This window comes from Neofelis nebulosa, chromosome 1 (genome assembly GCF_028018385.1).
Source record: "Neofelis nebulosa isolate mNeoNeb1 chromosome 1, mNeoNeb1.pri, whole genome shotgun sequence".
In the NCBI taxonomy this organism is placed as follows: Eukaryota; Metazoa; Chordata; class Mammalia; order Carnivora; family Felidae; genus Neofelis; species Neofelis nebulosa.
Genome location: NC_080782.1, coordinates 72,299,709 through 72,315,675, shown reverse-complemented (window position 1 = coordinate 72,315,675; position 15,967 = coordinate 72,299,709). Strand labels below are relative to the sequence as shown.

Here is a 15,967-nt window from a genome sequence, read left to right as displayed (position 1 = left end):
AATGGCAGTAAGTTCCTCTTCCATCAGTAGGATATTTTAGAAGTAGGCAATTAATGATTGCCATCCTGCCAGTTAAGTCTTCCTCTTTCCTTTTTTCCATTTGCTGAATGAGATTCTTTCACAAAGTAAAAAATGAGGAAAAGGCAAGAGCCTGCTGCCTGAGAATGTATGAATTCACTGGCTGCCAGTGTTTCCTCCAGCCGTGGGACTCCAATATTCCTTTTCTTATTTTATGGATCGAATGTGAGATAGTATCAAGCCTTTTACGTGTTTTCTCATGACTAATGACCAAAATATGTACTGAAATAATAAAACTGGTACTGTTCAATTTCCTTTTTAAATTCAATCTCAATATAAGTGGGAGTGCCCGTGTATGGTGGTGAAATCCAGCTCATTATAAAATTCTGTTTTCTGGAGAAGAGAAACTAGAAATCCTTGCAGACTGAAAAAACCATGTGGGTGAAGGGTCTGTGGGGACATTCAGGTTGAAGAAACGAGTCGAAAAAACAGTAATGTTTTTGTCTTCTTTGTCTGGCAAAGAGTGGTGAAAAGTCAACGCCAAGCATCCTGGGTAGTATTGCCTAGATCTCTACACGCTATGTGCAGCCACACTTCTGGATTCTTTCAAGCACGTGAGCTACATGTACCCACGTACCCACTGCTGCCTGCATTTACCTTCATACAGCAACTGCCTGTTTACATCTACTCCCCAGCAGATGGTCACTCCCTCAGGACAGGAGTGTCTTTTGATCTTGCATCCCCCAACATTTCTGAGCCACGATAAGTTGTTCAATAAATGTACTTTTGAACAAGAAACGTTGAACTCCTTCAGCTGATACTGAAAATACTTGGAAAAGGCCATATAGTTTCAATATGTGACACGAGTCAAGTCCATACATACAGCATGCTGACTAAATTAAGTATTACTTGTAAGCATACTAACTCAGGGTGTGGTTCACAGACCAGTAGCATCACGTCACATGGGAGCTTTATAAATATGGAATCTTGGTCCCCGTGGCAGACCACCTCAATCAGATCTGCCTTATACCAAGATGCCCAGATGACTTATGCACAGTGAAGTATGAGAAGCCTTTACTTAGCATATATGACCAGTACGATGCCTGAAGAAGTGATGGTGTCCATTGTGGACAAGAACCAAGGCCACGGCAAGATGAGAACTACAGAGGTCAGCTTGAGAAACTTTTAGAGCTCTCTCAGGACAGAGGCACAGGTGGGAAACTCACTTATACCAGTTCCTTTGGAACTTTCTCGATACTCTTCACGCTTTTTCCTGTTTAAAGACACAGCTGCTCTTAATAATTGTCTTTTCTCCTTGGTGCAAAGATAGTATTTATCGCCAGCATGCTGACATTTGCAGGAGTTTTGGCTTTCTCCACTGCAAGTGTGGATGATTGAAAGGATATTGCTGACACCTGAATAAGAAATCCAATGACTCCAAGCTATGTAAATTTAATTATTTCCTTTAATTTTTTTTTTTTTTCAGGAATCTCTTTTTATTTTCCTCAGCTTTGGAGAAGTCCTAGCAATTTTCATTTAAAAGAAATACAAGTCAGCAGTGGTTCACTGAACAGGCTGACACGCAATTTCATAGGGGGAGAGGAGCTGTGTCTTTAATCTAATTTGTGCTCTCAATTCCCAGCTAATGTATCTAGGGATCCTGATGTATGCATTTACAAGGAGACATCTGTAATGCAGAGTCCAACTCTCTGCAATTCTCTGAAACATGGGTAAAAAATTAGTCTGGGTTCTTGTAGCTGCCCTCCAACACAATAAATCTTGATATACTCACAGATGTAGAAATATTCCCGGCCTGGCCTGAATTCAAATCCTAGAGAAAAGGGTGTGAAGAGCTGGAATTTTTCAGAGAACTTCAGTGGTCCATTTGGAGAGTGAGGCCGGTTACATTCCCATCTCTTGAACCCCTTGGAAGTATGGTCGCAGGCACTGTAGCCATCAAAGTTCACCATGTAGAGGACATAACGCTCAGTCTTATCTTCTGGGACCGAGTCCTCATAGTGAGGGCAGAAAACATCCAGGTAGTCATTGATACAGACGTCGATGTGGTAGTCACCCCTCTGGAATCTGTTGGAAGAAGAAGAGAAAGATGAGATTATTCATAAGGAAAAGACTTTCTGCTTGGAATCAGTGGTGGAATAACTTTAATCATGCTGGTGCTAAGAGATTTATTATAATAAGTTTTTATTGCAGCCCATTATGATTCAGGATATGTTTCTATTCCAAATACAAGCAACAACAATTTTACAGAGGAATTCTATTACGTTTGTTTCAAAACATGCTGAAAATGGAACTCTTCACATTCATCTTAAGTAGTTAAGATACTGACTTGCTGTTTTCCTTTCATTCTTAAAATCACATATACTGAAGCAAAGTTTTGATATTTCAAAATAGTGTTTCATTTGATGAGTGTTTTTGAATGAATGAATAAGTCATTTAAAGAACAAATGAATGACTGAATTGGTTTTGCTATAATTCCTACCATTCTCAATTTTCTATGCAAATGTAGAGAACTAGAGTTATCAAACTGAGAGAATTAGGACCATAAAATTTAAAGGTTGGAAAGAAAAGTCCTAGGACACTTCCCCATTAGAGGGAAATAAAAATCTAAGGCATAATGTCAAAGCAGTGAGTGACTGAGCTCGACCAGGAATGGTGACTTCAGGTCCTAATCAGCTGTTTCCATTAGTGAATCTGCTTACGTCACAAACTCATTTCAGCTGACCTCTTTTGATGCCCCATCCCTTTCTATATTAAGAAAATGAAAACCAGCTAAATCAAATCATCTTCCTCCCCTTCCCCTCCATTTCTTGTAACTTTATAGGTTGTGTCCTAGGGCTGGACTGACGACACAGATGAACACAGCAAACCCAGGACCACTTCCATCCTGAAATAGTTAAAATAACACACACACACACACACACACACACGCACCTCACCTTACACACTGCACTGTCTGTTTCAACTCTTACCTTACAGAAATTTTGCTTATTTGTGTTAACTAATATGTCTTTCCCGATTGGATGAAGAGATTTCTCAGGAACTAATGATGTGCGAAACAGGAATTGTTACGTACACCGCTTTCTAAAGTCAGCACAGAAAAGTCTACAAAACCCCTCTGTTTTTAGCTAGTGAGGAAATTCTCTGAGGCCTTAGAAGATTCATCATAAAACTATGTTACTGCTGAAAGACAAGCTGAAAGACAAGCACCCATCAAGCCATGTAGTCTTCAAGTCAGATGGTCTCAGTGTAAACATGTCAGTGAGCTGGTCTACTCCATTTTTGGACACGCCTACATTTTAGCCAGTTTCCTCGTATATGGAGCATCAATTTGCTTCTGTGTAATTTCTTTTTTTTTTTTTTTTTCAACTTTTTTTTTAATTTACTTTTGGGACAGAGAGAGACAGAGCATGAACGGGGGAGGGGCAGAGAGAGAGGGAGACACAGAATCGGAAACAGGCTCCAGGCTCCGAGCCATCAGCCCAGAGCCTGACGCGGGGCTCGAACTCACGGACCGCGAGATCGTGACCTGGCTGAAGTCGGACGCTTAACCGACTGCGCCACCCAGGCGCCCCTGTGTAATTTCTATCCAGTGATCCTACTCCCACTGCCTGACATCGCCAAGAACAAATCTAATTCCTCTTCTACCAGGCACTCCAGAAAACATTTGGACGTGTCAACTAGGTCTCTGTATCTTCCTTTCTCACTACGTGAAAATCCTGACTTGTTTGGTTATTTCTGCTCCCAGGCTCCTCACATTCTAGTTTCTCAACTCTCCTGATGCTCTCTAGTTTCCCAGTGTCCCCTTAAAATGTAGCCCCCAAACACAACAGACACCTCCGACAGGCTGTTTTGACCAGCATTCAGCCCAGGAGATATATTACCACCTTCACTCTGGATACTACACATTCATTGAAGAAGCTGAGATTCCTTTCTAAAATGCAACGTGATCAAAGTGGACACTACTCATTTTAGTGAGTAGACCTCAATTTAAGGACTGGATTGCTGCTGGTAGGGTGGGGGAGTCATAAACCGTCTGACCCTCAGTTTCCTCATATGTGAACTGGAACAATCATGAGAATCTGCCTCGCTAACCTCACACAACTGCTTCAAGTCTCCGATGATGAAACATCTAAAAAGCACCATGTGAATGTGCAGCACTATTATCAGGATATATTAAAGCATATTAAAATCGATAACTAACACAATACTAACTCTTAAGCAACATCAGTAAATGTATATGACAACACCAACGATAATCCCCGTGTCCCTTTTTAAAAATAATATAAAAATCCTACATTCTGTCCTCACATATCAAATGATCCACAGAAACTTCCATTTGATCAATGCTTTTGAAAAGCAGCATGTTGATTTATACGAGGAGAATAAGGAAAGATGATCAGATCACTTTTTCTGTTAGAGGGTCTCAAAATGCATAAACATTTAAAAAAAAAACCCACTTGGAAGTATTTATTTCTTTATATTTACAATGATCACGGAACTAGGTTTACTCTTTCTTCATTACTGGCAGACGATGATTTGTCAAGATGCAAGGAAAGCCTGTGTTGCTTTTAAAAGATTTCTGAACATCAAGGTAACATCACTGCCAAAGTACAAAGAAAAGACACTGCCACGTTCAGATAAAAGGGTGCTGGGATATGAATCATCAGCACTCAAAGTAGCCTGACAGTTCTGGCTGAGAGCCAGGCAAGAAATGCAGCAGGAGGCAATGCCCAGATGCACTTTATATTATTATATTATTATTATAGATTTTAGAGACATTCAAGGGGGAAGTTTTTCCTTCCCTCAAGTGTCACTCATTTGAGCTTCTACTGGCACTTGACACTGCTTAAAAGTGTAGGGAAAAAAAAATTAAAACTGCCACTGTCCAGACTCATTTGTTTATTACTTTATTCTACAAATTGTCATGACTTTTTTGATGCCCTGAGTTTACTTTCCCTTTTCCGACTTTTCTCCCTGTTAATGCTGCTTAAGTTTCAATAAAACAAGCCATGAAATTGAAGACACATTTCATACTGGGTTGACCTTTTCCCTTTCTGATGACATTATACTCTGTGTGGGGTGTTCAATGAGTCACTGTGGAGCCTATCTTGAGTATGTGATCACCCCAGCGGTTAGTAGTTCTACCCCTCTATCCACATGACAAAGATGATGAGTCACCATAGAATCAACTTATGCTTCTGTTTCACATCTTCAATTTGTGTAAATTAGTTTAATAATGTAATTTCCCCCCCAACATCAATAAACAAAAACTCATATATTCATTATCTTGATTTAATCTCCATCATAAATCCTAAAGAACACTATACTATTGGTACTCCCGCTTAAAACTGAGGACACTGAGACCGAGAAGTTAAGCAATGTGCTCAATGTCACCCAACTAGTAAAACATGGAGGCAGAAGTCAAGCCCAAGCATTGAGACCTCACTCAGAACTGAAGTTCTTTATTATTCTACTTCCAGAGAGAGTAAATTGCTCAAGTTCTTAGGTCAACCCTTTATTCCCCCAGAAAGGCAGTTCTAATTCTTGATGGGGTTTCAGTTCTCTCCTTCATTCACTGATGCAACAAACACTTGCTGCATCCAGGATATGCTGTGTTATGGCTTTACATGTGTTGTCATATGAAATCCTTATTAGGTAGTTACAATTAGTTTTATTTGAACAATGAGGAAATGACACTCAGGTTGTTATCCTCTTAGATCATTCCCCCCCCCCCCCCCCCACAGGAAATAAGCAGCAGAGTTAGGATTTCAACCCATATCTTATCTGGCCCTGAAGTAAATTCTCTTTCCTGCTAAATGCAATGGTTCCAAAGTTTTACCAGTTGTTGTAATTCCCCTGACCTGAAGGAGCCCTTTTAAGGGTTTTGGTGCCATTGGGTTCCCTTATGTTTACATTGATCTTCTAGGGAAGTCTGCTGCAAGGTGTGCTGGCCCTGCTCCCTCCCCACTCAATTGGTCCCAAACTCCTAAACTGAAGGGTGTGTCAGCATCCAGAATACATCTCAGATCGCAGGGTTAGCTCCTGACCTGTGTATACCAGTCTGTTCTTTGATAGAAGAAAGTGCTATTAAGCTCAGTAGCTGCTGACATAAAGGCATCTTTTTCCCCCCATCAGGAAACAGCTTTCATGAGCTTTAGTTCCTATTAAAAGAGCAAATTCAAACCTAGGAAGAATGATTCCACATGACAATATTTACAAATGTCATGGGCGGCACGGCCGCCACTTTAAACGCACTGATAAATTTCTTGGAAATTTTCTTGTAAAGGTCTCCCCTTTATTCCTTTTCTTTAATTCCATCCACTCCATCTGTGGTGCTCTTCCTCTCTGAAATCATTGCATATTATGAGGCATAAGAATTTCTGGCTCCACACCAACAAGCCAGCAATAATTACAATACAATCTCTACTAAATTATCACAGTGGCTTACAATGTAAAAGCATGCACCGCTACCACACTTAGAAAAGTGATTGCGTTTGAGTAATATGATTACTGCCCTGTGTTCTCATAATACAAAAGTCTCAAATACCAGGAAACATCTTGTATGCATAGAAAGACAGCCCTTGTTCGCCACTGAGTTGCACTGCTACAGGGCCAGTGTTCCACTTAACATACAATATATATATACCCTGTTGTGGCAAGAATACATTATATACATTTGCCAAAATTGGACAGTAGGCTGGTTAAGAATCAATGTCATATATATGTGTGTGTGTGTGTGTGTGTGTGTGTGTGTATATATATATATATATGTCACATATATATGTCACATATATATGTCACATATATGTGATATATGTCATATGTGACATATATATATAATGAAAGGGTCATTCTAGTTAATTAAAAGAAGGAAAATTCAGTATGGCAACTAGTTCTTTTTTTATCAACTCAATTACTAAACATGAGTTATGCACTTTATGGTAGGTCTTGATGTCCCAGAAGCTGCCTGAAAGGTTGGATATAAAAAGCACATTTCACAGCTATTGATAGCAAAAGTAACAACTGAAGTTGGGATTTCAACTAGAAGGTCTATTTGCAGACATGTGTGTCTTAGTTTGTCTTCAGTGTTTATCTTCAGTGTTTACCTGATGACATGCCACAGCTAACCGTAGTCTTGTTTTTTTTTTAATTTTTTTTAACGTTTATTTATTTTTGAGACAGAGAGAGACAGAGCATGAATGGGGGAGGTCAGAGAGAGAGAGAGAGAGAGAGACAGAATCTGAAACAGGCTCCAGGCTCTGAGCAGTCAGCACAGAGCCCGACGCAGGGCTCGAACTCACGGACCGCGAGATCGTGACCTGAGCCAAAGTCGGCCGCTTAACCGACTGAGCCACCCAGGCGCCCCATCCGTAGTTTTGATTATACCTTTAGCACTATTGTTAATATCCCTCTCCTTATTTAACTCGTCTACAGAGAGTGATTCATGACTTGGACTCAAACAAAATAAAGACACAGATAAGGAACAGTCAACAATTTGCTTTTTCATTTAAGTTATCAACAGTGCCCCAGCTTTGTCCCCAGACAGGGACCAAACATTGCTTCCTGACCAGAGTGAGCAAGAACCATGAAGACTTCCCTCGTTCTAACCAAAGAATTCATCTGCAGACTGAAAGAAGCGCCATCTAGTACTTGAATACTCTGGTCCTTTACCAACTTCAAATGGAAGGCCTCCACTTACTCTGACGCGGTCCTTGGTTCCTCTCCACTCTGGTAAGTAGATGTGCCCCTAGCTTTCTTTCTCAGTGGATGGTTCCTCATGCCATTGACCTTACGTCCTCCTCTGCCCCATATGCTCGTGTACGGTGGATACTGACAGCTGGGAGGGCTAACCCCGAAGGGCATGTGGGCAGCGCCCCGGGTTTCGGGCTGCAAAGGAGCAGCACGGTAACCATCCTTCTTTGAGCTCCTCTTTAGCCCCTTTCCCTGCGGTGTGCCTCCTCTCCCTCCTTCCTCATCTGCTAAAGCCAAGATGCATTTCATTTTAGTAACTGGAAAAGGAAGGGTATGGTGCATATTTAAAACATTCTAAATTGGCCTTTAGCATATGTTGCTGGCACAGCAGAGAGCCTGCTTCCAGGGAAATATGTACTGAGGTATTTTATCAAGCAGCTCCTGAGTGAAGTTTCTTCACTCCATAAATATAGAAACAGCATTTCTGAAAGGAGACAGAGTAGTTATTAGAGGTTAGGAAGCTGTGAGACACTTTTATCCCCCTTTCATGTAGTGTTTTAAAGGATTCAGTAATGAAAATGTTATTTCTCATGAACTGGATAGTTGATTATTACATTTTAAATGCATTTTAATCTGTCAAAGGGGTGATTGTCTTAATGTTCCTATTTGAACAGAACTACAATGTCACTTCTTTAATTACAAGGCAACTTAATGTATTACATTCTGAAATTGAAATGTAAAAGAAGGATATGATTTATGGTCAAAGATTAAGGAAATTTATCAGCTTAGGGTTCTTCCCAAATTTTGAACTAAATCTAGAGTGAATATATCTTGGCAGCACGGTCTTTTGACTCTACTCTTATTGATTTAAAGGCTAATTTCAGAGTAAGATGTCTCTTCTTAACCAGAAGAATTTCTCATTTGTCCTGGAAGTCCTAATGGGCCCTCGACAGACATGGGGTTTGGTTTATAAACACGTTTCATGAGGAGATGGGCAGGATGGCAGTCTCTGTCGCAAACATGTCTCTCCTTGTCTCCTTCTGTTATTCTCTCAGCACAGAATGCAAGCCTTATGGCTTTCATATCCTGAGTCTGAAGATGCTCTTTTTGTTTTGTTTTGTTTTCCTGCAGAGGTTAGAGCATGAAATACAAACAGCAAATCAAACTTAGGGTAGATGAATAATAGCACCTGGGGGCTGAAGCAAGATTTGTTTTGCTGGTTTTTAATGTCTTCTTTCTCTCACGGGCTGAAACATGTCTGTCATCCACATGCATTGGTAACTGACCTTCATTTTTGGCTCTGAGACGGAGTTCTGCACAGTTTCACCACTATCAGGCCAGCTGCTAAGGCTCAATGAAGTAAGTATGAATGAGGTTTGATGACCAAAACACATTTCAGGCAGTCCAATCCACTCTTCCAGGCTCTAGAACATACCAATCCCAACTAAAATTCCCAGAGAAGTGGAGACTTACAGGCTAAAAAATATTCAAGGATGAATTTCAGAAACGTTCCTTACTTATTTTTGCAGTTAAAGCACTGTATGCCATAACACATACACTTTTATCCAACGGAGCACAAGGTACTGACATAACAGTTAGAACCCGGCGCTGGTGTTCTATCTATCCATTAACATCAATTCCAATAAAGTTCTTATGCATGCATGTTTTGGTAATTATAAATTCTGCAGCATAAGAGCTTTACCTTGAATTCAGTAACTGCTGGTGATGGGAATAAGATGTAATTTGCGTGGCCAGATATTTGGAATTCATTAGTGCTTTAGTACAGTAACCTGTCACCTTTTTTCTTTCCACGTGTGTACGGGCGTACATGTGCTTTAACAGCAAGCGGTTTAAAAATTTCACAAAACCTATACTAGCTTTTGTTTGTTGCTTTTCTGCTACAAGTCACATCAGTCTGAATGACTTTTTACAATTGGTATCTCCCAAGAGTAACACCTGTTTCAAGTACAAGGCCCACAAAATCTTCTCTCCTCCAGTGTTTTAACTCATTTGGAGTTTGTTTTATTAGCTTGACTGAGGAGCTCCAAAGGAAACAAAGCATTAAATTGGCAGAGCCTAAATAAGACTTGCCTTCAAGAAGGGACTGGGAGCTTTGGGTGACAGTCTAATTGCTTCTAAGCCCCCAGAGCGGCCTCACGCATGGAGTAAGAATGTGTCAACATCAACAGGCTAAGTCAGCCAAAGAATTAACCAGGCAGAGTCCCACACACCCAACACACTGCAGATCACTAAAATGGCTTTCCAAAAGGGAGTAAAATAAAATAAAGAACCACAGTGTATGTCCTAACAGAGGTCACTTCCACAAAGCAAAACAGGCTCTTTCTTGACTCCTGCTGGTCTGGGGCTTCCTGACAAAGCTGCCCTTAGTGCCCTAAGTTATCCAGAGTTTTACATCATGTCAAGCGCACAGAACAGAGCACCTGCCACATAAACACGGGTCCAAAAGCAGATGCAGGAAATCAGTGAACAGGTTATCCAGCCGCTGTCCTAGGAGAACAGGATTAAACAAACTGATTCTGTTCAGGGGATGCAGGAGTCAATCAAACAAATAAGCCACCTGCCAAACTGCTTACATACAGGTAGCCCCTTTGTATCTTATGGGGATGGAGTTACCCAGTGGAATTTCAGGCTACTCCCAGTTTTAAGAGTAATTAACACTAATTAACAATAACCAAAGAGCTATAATAAATGTCATTTCTGTTAACTAATTCATATAACGGTTTAGTGGTTCTTAAGTCCTGATATGCGAACAGTGAAATAAATATTTGTCTTCTGTCTTGATCATAACTTACGGGACATTTTACCATCAAAATCTAAAATCTGGCCCTGACTTTTCAAAAATTCAGGGTGGGGGACCCAAGACCTCTGTGGCAAGGAATTAATCTCTCTTATAAATTTATTGTTAGACAAACAAAAAACAAGCCAGTAAGAAAGAAAGGAAATAACACCTTCTTCTATGTTTGATCTGCACACTGCAAGAGGAGGCATATATTTGGTAATACTAGGGCAAAACACTAATAATAATAGTGTTTCATATAAAGCTTTAGGATGCAAAGCAAACATTGTTGCTGGTCCTATGCAAATTGGCATGGGAGAAGCAGTTACTTTCATTTGGTTGGTTATAACCCTGTGAGCAAGTGGATACAAATCTGGAACCAGAGAAGAACCTAAGGTAAGAGAACAGAGATCTGGAGGTGAGCCATTAGAGGTGAGGTGGTGGGCATGGTCATGAAAGGTCGTGAAGTCGCTGAAGCTCAATACATAGATTTAGAAGGAAACTGGGTCCATGCTGAGAGCAAATCGCTGTAACAGAAATAATGATCATTACTGTATTTTTATACAGACCTTTTTTTAGAGAGAGAGCTCCTTGGAGATAGTGCTGGTGTTTCATCATCTCTGTACCCCCGGCACATAGCACAGTGTTTGCACATGGCAGTGACTTGACACATGTCCAAAGAAGGAAACTGTATCTGAAGGATATTTCAGGGAATGCTTAAGAACTGGGTAAAGTGCCCTGTACTCTCCTTCTGTGTCCTGGGTCCCAGTACTAAATTCTGAGAAGAGCTACGTAATATTATATGCAAGGGTCAAGATCAGAAAACAAAATAATGGCCGGCTGCAAAAAGGAAAATTATAATCAGGACCGCGGTTCAAGCAATGCTAGAAAATTATGCCCAGCCGAGTAGACAACTTAAGCACCTAAGGCAGAATGAAAGTTTCTCTCTTGTCATTAAGTCCTCTATTCAATTACCATTTATCGGGGTAATTAAACACTGGAAAGTGATGCCAGGCTAATTGTTAGATTATGATAATTACATGTCTTTGCTATGCTACAGCTGATCAAAATAAGATGTGGTCCCGTGCACTTAGCTGCTCTGTAATCGTCAGACTTTCGTAGAGCGCTAGGCCATTTATTACTAATTCATTACAAATCAGGCGGAGAAGCTTATTATTTGTAATGCTTCTTTTTTCCCCCCCACACACAGTCTCCTGAACAAGACTCCCAAAAGGTTAAGCACAAACTGTCGCCTCTCATTGGCCCATTGCCATCCCAATTACACAGCTGAGCAGCATTAGGTGCCTCTATTTGAGAGGGTTCATCAGACTGCTTCACAAAATCCTGCAACCGCCTATCACATTGGCAGCAACAGCCAAGGCTCCCTTTCAGCCTCCGCCAACCACTGTTCTGCTCTGAGCTGTGTCCCAGCAACCACGAGCTAGCAGTCCAGAGGGTCTGTTGCTTCTGAGGCTCCCTTCTGCTCAGGTCAGGCCTAGACCGGGCTGGGATGTGCCCAGGGTTTGCTCCAGTTAGCAGGAGTCATGGGGGGTACAGATGGTGCCCCTCCTACCAGAACGTCTGGTCTCTGCCACTCAAGCCAGGGTCAGGAGAGGAAAGCAGCTTTCTCAGGAACTGACCAGAGTCACCTCAAAGCTGCCAAATAGTGACTCAAATCCTTGTCAGGGAAGACTAGGACCAATCCATTATCTTGGGCTTTTCTGGGAGTTAGTAATCTGTTCTTTCATCCCTCTACTAAATACTCCAGGTCCCTGTTGGCAGGTGGGAAGGCAAATGGGACCTGAGATTCTTCATTTGGCTTTATCCTGGGACTTCCCAACTCTCCCCTGCAATCATCGGAATGAGTTCACATGCGCCACTGCTAGGTGGAGGAGGTGCAGAGTGTCAGGTTAAAAGTTCAGTAACTGGTACAAAGTTCAAGCCATGGTATGCTCCTCAATTTCAGGATTTCCCCCCCATCGGGTGCCCTACCCTGATTCATATGTTGAAGTTGCAACCTCCGATGTGAGCCTGTGTTTGGAGATAGGGCCTTTATGGAGGCAATCAAGGTTAAATGAGGCCATAAGGGTGGGGCCTTGACCCAACAGGATTAGCATCCTTCTAAAATGAGTGCCCCCTGACCCCTGCCTCTGCAAGCTATGAACAGTGCTCTTACCAGAAACTGACCTGCTGGGCCTCGACCTGGGATTCCAGCCTCCAGAACCACGAGAATAAATTTCTGTTGTTCAAGTCAACAAGTTTCTGGTATTCTGTCATGGCAGCCTGAGCAAACTTATACAGGTAAAGTTTAATTAATGGAAGGGTTTGGGGTGGGATGGTACTGAATTACAACAAAAAAACCAAAAACACTGATGAAGAACAAGTTAACAATAGCTGGGAAGGAAGGGCATCGGGGAGGGGGGGGGGGAAGGGAGCCAACGCCTGCAGCCCCACGGTACCCTGCACACAGGAGACACTCAATATCCATTTGCTGTTCCAAGCAAATGGCCGGTCTGAGGGGAGAAGGCACCTCATTTTCCTAAGCAAGGATAGTTTCACCTCTGAAATTAACTCACGGCACCATGAAAACGACTGTATTATCACCCAGCAACTGTGTTATCTCACTGTTTCAGCAAGGCTTTCACCCAAAGATAGAATGAAGGGTGTTACAGAAAAGTCACAGACTCTATTTTACCCTTCCTAGACCCTGGAAATTAAAACAGAATATGCCACCGCCTTTCAAAAATCCTGTTAAGTGCATTCTGGGGACAACACCAACCACGAGGTACCTTTGTTAACACCAGAATACATAAAACTGTCATTTTATGCACACATTTACTGGTGGCCTGTGGCTTAAGACTGGGGAGCCTAGGAACAAAGGTACTTTGGTTCATCACATAAAAATGGTTTTGCACTACTTAGTATTATTATTTCCTCCCACACTCATTAAAAGGATATTCATTCATACAGCTGGATCCTCTATTTACTTTTATAGCCTGGACCACAGAAAGATATATGCAAGAATAATGCAATCATAAAAAATAAAAAACTAATTGCTCTATCCCAAGGAAACATAAAGGGGAGAAAGAAATAAACAATTCACCATTTATTTCTGAGAAATAAATCTAAGCACTTTAGGGGATTCTCAAGTGCCATAATATCTCTGCCTACTTAAATGCTTGTCTATCTCCGTGGCAGAGAATAGAGTTGTTGCCTTTCCCCTTCCCCTTTCATTTTAATAAGCTCCCTTTTAAAATGTCTACCTTGGAAGAGAACTACAGTTCAAAGCCAATGCACATGACCCTCCTCTTGAACTTTCAGAATGTTTGGTCCTGCTACAAGCTCTGAATCAGCCGCTTGCAGGGACTGTGAGGTTTCAGAGGGATGGTTAATGCCAAGACACAAAGATGATGAACTAAGAGGGTGATAACGGGCACTTCATGCTGGGTGACAACTCAGCATCATGAGCCTTGAGAGGACAGGGTCACAACTGGCTTTCTTCAGTGCTGGGTAGTGCAGTCCTAGATCCCGAAGTTTCTTTGACATGCACATTAACGTTTTATTGCCCTTCACACTGTTCAAGTCCAAAAGAGAGAGCGAGAATGCAAGTTGCTGTTAAGTTACAAACTCAGTGTGGATGAGCTAGTCAGGAAAACAGCAAACCTCGTATGAAACACAGAGGGGCTGTTAAATGAGCCTGAGACTCAGCATCGAATCTGGATCTAGAAATGGCATTATAGCTCACTGATCACTTTATTTACAAAACAGGACAGTTTCATTTATTGATTATTGATGTTTTAATTCAATATATAGGTACCTACTCAGTGTATGCCAGATACTCAAAGTCTTAGCCCATTTTGTATTCTAAAAGACACTTTTTTCCCCCATTCCACAAACACACAGCATACTTTTCAACCCTATCTGTGGGAAGCAAAGATGTAGGCAAACCAGGAATTCATGTTGATATACTCCAGATTTTCTGTCTCAGAACACTCTGTAGCTGAGAAGAGACTCATCACAGCTAAGACCCACCCTAGGATGTTTTAGGAATCCCAGTCATTAAATGAAAAGTCTAAGTCTTGGTCACTGAAAGTGCTCGTTACTATGGTTTTACAAACACAAGTGGAGAAGGAAACACGTGATACACACTGGTCAAGGAGGCAAGCCTTGGCGCTGTGAACCCCGCCCTGAAGCAGCCCCCATATGCAAGGCTGGAGGAAGGAAGGATGGTGTCCACGTTGCAGAAACGCCTTCTCCTTTTGCTTGCGCGGCAATAAAGCTGTGCTGGCACTGTGTTGACCACATGACTGGGACATGACCTGAGGCTTACACACACCTTCATGGGGTTTGGAATCCTAAGAAGTTACCAAGTATTCTAAGCCACTACAGGAAATTAACTGGAAATTAGGAATCATGGGAAAGGCTTCTTTTAACCTTTTTTTTTTTTTTTTTAGTTTGAATACAAGTTTCTAGGATAAAAGCTAAAGGAATAAATTATAAATTTACATATGCACAGTAGCACTTCCTGGTAGAGTATTAAATGTATTTTTGTTTATTTTTTAAATCAAGGTGGTGGCTTCGAGATATGATTGATCTCTCTAAAGACGTCAGAGATGTTTGGACATGTCTGGAAGTATGAAATATTGCTATTCTCTGTTAGACAATTAAGATATTTAAAAATTTATATCACCTAAGAGGAAGCTGTATTGGTTCTAATGACTAGAAAAATTTATAGGGAATCTCAAGTTTAAACACATTGCTCCTTTTTTTCTAAATGGCATAGTGTAAGCCAGCGTGCCCAAGCGCTCCTGGAATTAAAAGTGGAATTCTCAGCATTGTATTTGCAGCTAAATATTTATGTGTGCTATTGAATCTAAGAAAATCATAACTTACCACTCCTTACAAACACCAGGTTATTTACTTTTGTACTCATAGACACCACTACTGTGGACCAGTATTAACCTACAGTGATTATAAATTCCTGAATGCACACAGCATGCATGACATAGGCTTGTAAAGAGATGGCCTCTAGTTTTCCCTTGGTACATAATACTTGATAATAATTTCACAGGAACACTGCTTCTGCATCAAAACGATAGAGAGAGACACCAGTGGAAGGGACTTTGAGGCACCATCTCTTCCAGCTGTTTCCTTTCAGGACTGTTAATTATCTAGTCTCTTTTAAAAAAATCTCCAGGGAAAGTTTGAGTCTTAAATAGTAGCTCTTCCCAGGACCTGTAGATGTCATTCAAAATTCAATGCATAAAGAAATTCTCTACACAGGGGGACCCAGCTTTCCAGTGTTGATCAGAGAATCTTTCTCACCCCCACTTTATAAGAAGATTTAAAAGAAAAATAGAGGAAATTTAGCTCAAGTTTTCCTAGGGAAGTCAAGCTGATTGTATTATTGTCTACGGCATTAGCAATTTCCAACCGAAT

At 41.2% G+C, this 15,967-nt stretch overlaps 1 protein-coding gene across 2 annotated transcripts in view; it reads right to left on the bottom strand.

Annotated features, from left to right (window-relative positions):
- Positions 1-15,967, bottom strand: part of EFNA5 (ephrin A5) — a 276,742-nt gene that overhangs the window by 45,926 nt on the left and 214,849 nt on the right. For both annotated transcript variants that reach the window (XM_058725441.1, XM_058725443.1), the window contains exon 2: positions 1,811-2,103. In XM_058725441.1, coding sequence (XP_058581424.1) covers positions 1,811-2,103 — 293 coding nt within the window. The remainder of the gene's footprint in view (positions 1-1,810; positions 2,104-15,967) is intronic.